The sequence below is a fragment of the Oryza sativa genome, chromosome 8 (assembly GCF_034140825.1).
Source record: "Oryza sativa Japonica Group chromosome 8, ASM3414082v1".
Taxonomy (NCBI): Eukaryota; Viridiplantae; Streptophyta; class Magnoliopsida; order Poales; family Poaceae; genus Oryza; species Oryza sativa.
The window spans coordinates 19,746,719-19,755,723 of NC_089042.1; the positions used below are offsets into that span (position 1 = coordinate 19,746,719).

The 9,005-nt window shown below is 39.2% G+C and overlaps 1 protein-coding gene across 1 annotated transcript; it reads left to right on the forward strand.

Annotated features, from left to right (window-relative positions):
* The first annotated feature begins 324 nt into the window (after positions 1 to 324).
* On the forward strand, positions 325 to 2,104 carry LOC4345543 (endochitinase A). The gene has a single exon (XM_015793510.3). The coding sequence runs from the start codon at positions 541 to 543 to the stop codon at positions 1,819 to 1,821; it is 1,281 nt and encodes a 426-aa protein (XP_015648996.1). The 5' UTR covers positions 325 to 540; the 3' UTR covers positions 1,822 to 2,104.
* The last annotated feature ends 6,901 nt before the right edge of the window (positions 2,105 to 9,005 follow it).

Consider the following 9,005-nt stretch of genomic DNA (forward strand, 5'->3'; position numbering starts at 1 on the left):
CACAACCCAACCCAACCCCAGCGCCATCCATCGTCTGCCGATCGATCGATCGATCGACAGAGACGACGCTGCTGCTGATCCTTTCACCGTGCCGTGCAGGAGGCAGCCACAGCCACGGCCACCACCAGTCCACCTCCACCACCCCCGAATAAACCTCTGGATCGCTGCCTGCCCCCCCCCCCCACCCCCCCTGCCACTTTCCGCAGCGCCTAATCATGCGCGCTGCAGGCCGCTGTCTGTCTCCACGCCCCCCCGTACACCAACGCACCGCACCTCCCCCGGACAAAAAAGCCACTTAAAACGGTGCAACTTGTGTTTGCGTTTGCGTTGGCCTTGGCCCTTGTGATTGTGGACGAATAATCAAAACCTCTCCTCCCCTCTTCTGCTGCTGCTACTACTACTGGTCTACTGCCTCTCGCCTCGCCTCCCTCACGTTGGATCCCGTGGAGTTGAGATGATTCGTAGGGAGGCGTAGGTTGTGGTCGTTGTTGCGGTTTGGAGTTGCACCGGCGAGATCGAGAGAAAGGGGTGGTTCGTGGGATGGATTCCGGCAACAGCGGGAGTCTCCAGTCGTCGAGTGGAGGGGACGACGAGTTCGACTCCAGATGCGGCGGCGGTGGCGTGGACTCGTCGCCGCTCTCCGCGCTGCTGCGGCAGTCGGCGTCGGCGTCGGGGTTCGGTGGTGGCACTGGCTCGTTTTATGGCTTGCAGGAGCTCGCGTCGCCGCCGCCCCAGCTGCCGCCCTTGTCTCAGGCGGCGGCGCATCAGTGGACGGCGCCGCTTCCCGGTGGAGGTGGAGCGGGGGGAGCGTCGTCCTCGCCGCCGTCGTCGTCGTCGCCGCACGGCGTGCAGGTCTCTGCCGAGCAGGTGGTGGCGCAGCAGGGACAGGGGGTCGGCGCGCCGCCGGCGAGGGGGTCGAGGAAGCGGACGCGGGCGTCGCGGCGCGCGCCGACGACGGTGCTGACCACCGACACCTCCAACTTCCGCGCCATGGTGCAGGAGTTCACCGGCATCCCCTCGCCGCCCTTCGCCGGGCCACCCGCGCGCTCGCGGTTCGACCACCTCTTCCCCGCCCCCTCCTCCCTCCGCTCCGCCGCTACCGCCGCCGGCGGCGGGAACCCGTCCTCGCTCCCGGCCTACCTCCTCCGCCCGTTCGCGCAGAAGCACCACCCTTCCCCGTTCCCGCCTTTCCCCTCGCCCTCCACGTCCTCGCCGTCGCCGTCCAACATTGCCATTGCAACCTCCACCGCCGCCGCAACCACGGCGGCGGTGGCGGCACCCGGCGACAGGTACCACCTCGCGTCGGCGCCGTCGTCCTCTCTCCTAGGGATGCAGGATCACGGCGGCAGTTACCTCTCCTTCCAGAGCCACCTCGGCGGCGCCCAGCTCGGCGCCAGCGACGACGTCAAGTACACCGCGCACACCATGTTCGACGCTCCCGGCAGCGACCTAGCCCCGCGGCCGCCGCCGCAGAGGCTGCAGGATCCGGCGGCCGGCTTCCTCGGCCTCACGCATGGCATCATGGGCGCCGACGGGTCGCACATGCACCAGCAACAACGAAGCCGCGGCCACGGCCACGGCGGCGACGAGCTGTCCGGCGTGGTCGGGGGCGCGTCCATGACCCGGAGCGTCGGCGGCGGCGGCAAGAAGACGACCTTCTCGTCCGGCGCCGGCGCGGCGGCCCACGCAGCGCCTCAACTGGAGCACAATGCGGAGAGCACGTCGGTCACCGTCGCCGCAGCGCCGACACCTTCGTCGGCGGCGGCGACGGCGGCGATGAGAACGCAATCCGTGGACTCGTGGATTTGTACATCGGAGTAGGTCAATTCACTCGCTTCATTATATTCCAAGAGCAGATTGGCTTGTAGTAGTAAAGCTCATTTAGCTAGTAGCTTAATTTCATTTGGTTCTTTAATATCTTATTAATCTCTACTACTCCTTTGGGTGTTTAATTCCCCTATTTGCATATGCTCTTTGTGTAGATCGATCAAACCAAACAACAAGATCATACTATCATAGTATATCACTGCTTATTACAGTTAATTAATCACATTCATGTAGGGGACAGTTTCATATTAATGAAGTTGCATGTATGTCTCCATTAGCAGCAGCTCGTGCGCTTGTCCTTGTGCTAGTGTTTCACCTGTCCTACTTGCTTTCGTCACACGCAAGCTGGTAGGTGTAGATAAGAGTCAGAGAGAGAGATAGATTAGAGAGATCACTGATCAGAGTAGTTGCTCTCCTGCTTAATTCCATTTCAACCTGTCCATGCTTCTTCTAGTAGAAAGATAATCCCAAGATTTTTACCTGACCATATATATATAGAATAATCACCGTCAGCTAACCCATTGGCTAGCGCGATTAGCGGTGAGATTTGACAGCGTAAAATGGCAAAGAGAAGATTTGTTACATCGGCTGTTAATCTCTGGGGCATATACTAATGTAGGGTTCATTGGCCACATGCATGAGCAGCTGAAGCACGGAACAAAAAGGAGCGTCTTTTGTCAGAAAGATCTCTTTTGGCCTTTTAGATCTTTCAAGGTTTAGACGGCTACCTACTTTCACATGGATGTAATATAATACTAATATAGTATTGGAATATAAAAACGGTGGATATTAGACTACCAGCACTGTCCAACAACCGTATCTCCTCGAGCTTAGCATCCACACACAAAGCCACTTAAAAAATGCATGGGGTAGCATTCAGGGAGCAAAAATCTGATCTTTCTTCGTGATTTTCTCCACTCGTGACGAGTATAGATGCAAATAGGGAGTAGTAGCAGTTTGTTTGCATGTGTATTCTTTACATACTACATAATAGTATATTATTTTTCACTATGTGTAGGTTACTGATTGAATAATATGTGCCCAGTGACAAATACACTATTTTTAAAGTAAACTAGAAAGGTAGCCGCGCTGATGCGCGGGCATCTTATTTAGTAGTGTTTAAAATTTGGGCATCTTATTTAGTAGTGTTTAAAATTTTGTTATGAATGTTTATGTATATATGATTTCTTTTTCAAAAAATTTCTCTTCTAAATATGTATATATCAATAATTTGTTTGGGAATGTTTTGAAAGTTAGTTTCGATCATTGGACGTACGGACGTGTGCTAAAAGGGACATGTTTCTGGACATTTGTCTATACGCATGTTGGACCGACGGGGATGTCAGGTCCTTTAAGGGGGGTGTCTGTGACATTTGTCTATACACATGTTGGACCGACGGGGACGTCAGGTCCTTTGAGGGGTGTCTGTGACATCCTAATTCGATTAGGATATGGCCTATGTTTTATTGAAAGAATATGATATGTGTTGTCTATAAGCGTTGTGTGCACTTCAGTACTACCGTATTGCTAGTTAAGCAAGAGTGCAACCAACTTGTAAGGCACTGCCCTTCTAACCATATCATTTTCGTGTTGACTATTTTACATAAAGCGAGAACGAAAGTGTAAGTGTGGGTGGTATTTGTAAGTGGACGTGCCGGTTGAATGGGCTGGGATGTGTTGTTCTGGAGAACGAGTTGTTACAAATTGTAAACTAAAATTACTTGAATCATGTCGTCTTAAATTTATAAGAAAAAATGTCGCAACAATGGATCCGGTTCATATGAAACTATCATTTATACTACATGTGTTTCTTTTTTAAAAAAATTTAGCATCTTAATTTAAACTTTTAAGTAATACTTTTTCTTGTATACTAAAGATGTATTAATAGATTTTAGGATATATTAAGTTAAGAAATTTCATATTAAAAAATACGGTAATGTGACTTCTTTATCTAATTAAAGACATAATTACATATGTCTATTTGCTTGTACTACCTCCATCCATAAATTGAAGGATTCAAATTTTATCCTAAGATATAAAGGATTTTAATACTACTCGTCCCATCCAACCATCCATTATTCAATTTTTATCCAACAGTACTCTAACTATCTTCTAACTCTGCACATACCTCATATTTAATGAGTCTTATTTAGAGAGGGGAATCTTAGTATATTTTTTTCATTCTTCCTTAATTCCTATAAAATTTTAGGATTCAATATAGGATGGACATAGTAATTAAAAAGAACTTCATTCATATACGGATTAACGGATTTATCTGTACGTTTGTAGATTGATTTAGCTTTACATATTTGTATAGGTAAATAGACCTCGTATATATGGTATATATGTTGAGAGATATAATTAAGTTAGTAGAAGTCGTTAGATGTCTAATAGTATAAAGTAATGAGTCCACCATTTTTATTAAAAAATTATTAAGTACTGAGTCCACCATTTTTATTAAAAGATTAAGGTGGATTTCTTTAGGGATAATTTTTAGGATTTTCTTTTATCCGGTGGTTAATTTAATTGCCGTAAGGGAAAACAAGGAGGCGAGAGCCGGTGGGTTCGTCTCATATGTAAGGAGGGAAGTGGATATGTGCATTGTACATACGGATTTTGACGGCCTAGTCGATCCATAAGTTTTATTATTAAGATATAGATCTAACATTTTAAAATAAGGTCTACTGGTTTGGGTAAGATGATTGTTTTTTCTCAAAAATTTTTATATTAAGATATATTAGAGCGTCATATGGTGATTTAGGAATGTTTATAGGAAGCTATGTGGTAGCTTGAAAGAATTTGTAGGACATCTAATGGACTTTTAATATATAATAATAGATAATTCATGTCATATTAATTAATATATCAATCAATAATTAAATAATTTGTGTGTGTAGTGTCCTGATAATCTTTTTATGGGTTCACCACTGAAAACAAAGGGTATATATCCAAGTAATGTCTTGATAATTTTATTTTTGAGTTCGCCCCTGGAAATTAAGGGTATATACATCCAAGTTACATATTATAATTTTTATATAAAAATATATGTACCAAGAGATTATTTAGCTATCTAATTAATTTTTATACTATGCATTTGGTTGTTAGCCAGAAAATTGGAAAGATGGAAAGGGAGGGTTAGACGGGGAGAGAGGGAGTACGTACATACATGTGCGCATTTTTTTTCGTTTTAAAACGTATTACGTGAACTTGTGTTCGGAGGGGGGAACGTACAGATTTTTTTTTTGGAAGATAAAATTTAATGGTGAAAATTAATAATCTAATAATTTAAAATATTGGGTCTACCGATTTAAAGGAAAGTGTCACGTGACGGTATAGAAGCATTTGTAGGAGTGACATGTGGCGGCTTAAGAGTATTTGTATGAAATTTAATGGACTTTTAGTAAAAAAAACACTTTGTTCCGATCACATAGAAATTCTCCATTTATCGTAACAACTCATTATCACTATTATAAAAGTTCATTACCTATTAATAGATGAAATTGCATATGTGCAAATAAAATAAGCCTAATATATCATTAATGCACTACTTAGCTAAGTCTTCATGTCTCACTTATTTCCAAATCCATATATAAATATTCTAAAAGTATCACTTTCTACCAACTAATAGGATAACAACCTTTAAGTTAAACATGAATGCCTCACTAATAGGTGATCTATTACCTTGAAAGTTGGGTACCTCATCGATGTAGCTGTGTCCCCTCAAGATCAGCATAAAGCACAATTTTAATTCCTAATTTACTATAACATTCTCATAGAGTACTATAACATACTTGGGCCACCTCAACTTAGCCATTTGTATGCCACGTGATCCACCAATTTAAATAAAAATTGATAGTGAGATTATATAGTGCCACATGACGATCTAAGAGCATTTGTAGGAGCACCGCATAGCAACTTAGAATTTTTTAGGTAGTTTAGTAGACTATTAGTATATAATATTTTTTCTTGCTGCGGACAGTACTACCGAAACTTTATTTCCTTTTCAATCCTACTTTTTTTAATAGGTACTATGTATACATCTGATCTAATGGTCTAAACAGGTGCACCAATTTAAACGAAAATCGAGGGTGAGACTACACAGTACCACGTGGCGGCCTAGGAGCATTTGTAAGAGCTCCATATGGCGACTTAGAAGTGTTTGTAGGATCACAAATTAGATATATAATTTTAAAATAATTTTAAAAGATGAACATTTATAGATGGTTGATTTGATATTTATATTATAGATCTAGTTTAACACTACATGCAATATATTTCATCTTTATATTGTAGATAGTTCTATTTTAAAGGCCATCGATTTTTTCAGATGGTACTAAGTACTTATGTTTTACTTTAGCTCTATCTTTATAGTAAGTACATGCATTTTTTTCTTCCGGCAAATATTATGTACATGAGAAAGGTGTTACATATTTAATAGTATAAAATAACAGGTCCACTAATTTGAAAATCAATAACACATATAGATAAAATATGAATCCATCTCAATTTAAGTGAAAATCAACATTAAAATTAGTTCAGCTGCATGTGTATATTTGTGGGCCAATATATTTCAACTTTATATTGTAGATATTTGCTTTTTGATAGTACTAATCATGTATGTTTTATTTTGGTTGTCGTATGTACGTACGTACGTTCTATTCCTTCGGCAAACCGTACGGAGAAAGGTAATATATATATAGATCTAATCTGTTGGTATAAAATAGTGGGTCCACTAATTTAAACGAAAATCGACGTTATGTATAAATCTAATCTAACGGTATAAAATAACGGGTCCACCAATTTAAATGAAAATCGACGGTGAGATTAGACTATGCCACATGGCGACCTAGGAGCGTTTGTAGGAGTGCCACGTGGCAGCTTGGGAGTGTTTGTAGGAAGATTAATGGACTTTTAGTATATAATAGATAGATTTAAAAAAAACTATAGAGACTTTTATTGAATTATCATCAAACTACAAATTTAAGAAAGTGTATCATGAAATTATAGATTTAATATCGAATTTATCACGAATTTACAAATTTACAAAACTACAGATTTAACAACAATTTTATCACAAAACTACAACTTTTGTAATTTTAGATACATAACAGTGTTATGGTTCTAAATTCTAAAATATATAGTTCTTTAATAACTTCATTGTTAAATTTGTAGTTTTATGATACGATGCATTAAATCCGTGAAAATTTTGGTGCTAAATTTATAGTTTTGTGATACATATTTATGTAGTTTTGCGACAATTTGGTTCAAGTATTTGTAGCTTTGTGAAATTTACTTTATTTTTTTTATCAAAAATAGCGCACATTTTCACGTAATTGCGCTGAGAAAGATTAACTATTATTTGAAACAAGAGTCGTGTACTTGTATTGGATTCTATTGTAAACATAATTGTACATCAACTCCTGCTCTATAAGAGTTACTCTTTTTCCCCTAAAATATCCACACTTTGGATATGTATCTTAATATCCTACAATACCATAATCTTACTAAATCGAAGCGATATAGATCTCACTTAGTATCCTAATTTGATAGTGTTTGATCTTACCATCTATTCCATACTATCCTATACTTCAAAAAAAAACTTACATTGGGACACTTTTCTAAAGCCATTTTTCAAATTGCTTCTTAAACCATACTTTTACTGTAGAGACGCTCTAGAGATATTTAGCACATTCTGTTAATCTTATATTGTAGAGGTATTTTTTTGGTGCTTTAAAATCTATCTCATGTGTAAAGGCATTTAAACTTGTGTGGAGGCAATTTTTTTAATATTAATGTACACTAAGTAACTAGAGTTAACTAATGCAAGACACATATTTACAACTAATGATATGAGAGTATAAAAATGATGTATTGATCGATGTCTTGGGTTCAAGAATCGGCAATAGCAAATTAGCTTTTTTTAATCGTTTTCTACATTGATTTACCTTGTTAATTTGCTATAGTTGTAGCATAATTTAATACATCTAGAAAGTGCCTCTATTTTTTTTATAAAAAGAATACTAAACGGTATAGAGATATTCTTTTTAAAACGCCTCTTGTTTCTAAAGACAATTTACCAACAGTTACGTATGAGGCATTTTAATGCTCTACAATATTGTAAAGATATTTAAAATGCATTTACAGTATTAGAAAAACGTCTATATCTACAAGACGTACTTTTAATGCTACCGGATCACACATATAGTATCTCGATCCCTATGATCTTACAAAATTAAAATAGAGTGAACTGTAAATAATGTGAATAAGTTCATTCAAGTTTCAAAATGTTCATTAGATTTATCTAAAACAATATTATAGGCTTCAATTTATACAACATATATACTACAAATGCTATATAAAAATATGAAAATTTAAAATTTGGTAGGATCTCGAACTTATGATACTATCATGAAAAATTGATACTATCTTATATCGCAATATCAATTACCTTGGTTGTGATGGTTAAGATGAGGGGATAGGCGGAAATTACTATATTTTTGGTAAAATTTGAACCATAAAAGTTGTTATATTTTAAGATTGGACAAAGGGAGTAGCTAGTTAAAACTAATGTGAATTCTGTTAAATTATGTTGTTGTTTTTTTTTAATTTGCCTATGACATGCTTAAAGAGAGGAGGCCAAAGCAAATCCCTAGATTTATCAATTTTTTATTAAAGCGAATAACACTAAGTATGTGTTTTGAAGACAAGGTGAGATGAGTTATTTATATTTTTAAGATGGGATGGTCGATCCAATCCGTCCATTTGACATGAGATGAAATTGTTGGTGTTCTACTCTTTTACCCTTTTAAGGATGTCTCACATGTGTTAAGCGATAGAGTAAATTAATATGGGTTGGATTAGTGGATCGGTTTTTTAATATGTCTAACCTGGTTCTTAAAAAGAAATTCTCTTTCAGTGATCATTTCATTCCACCTATATATCCTCAAATCAAATACGGATCCAACTCGATATATTCCATCCTTTAAACCAGATCCAACTCGAAATATTCCATCCTTTAAACCAAACGTACGTTTACAGATACCAATATTTGATCTCTGATAATTAAAGTCATGCAACTGCAACTCCAGTTCTGCACTATTATACTACGGAGTAAAAGTAATTCTTCGTACCTAAAGATATTTATAAATCTCTTTGTGGTAATTAGACTAAAAACATCT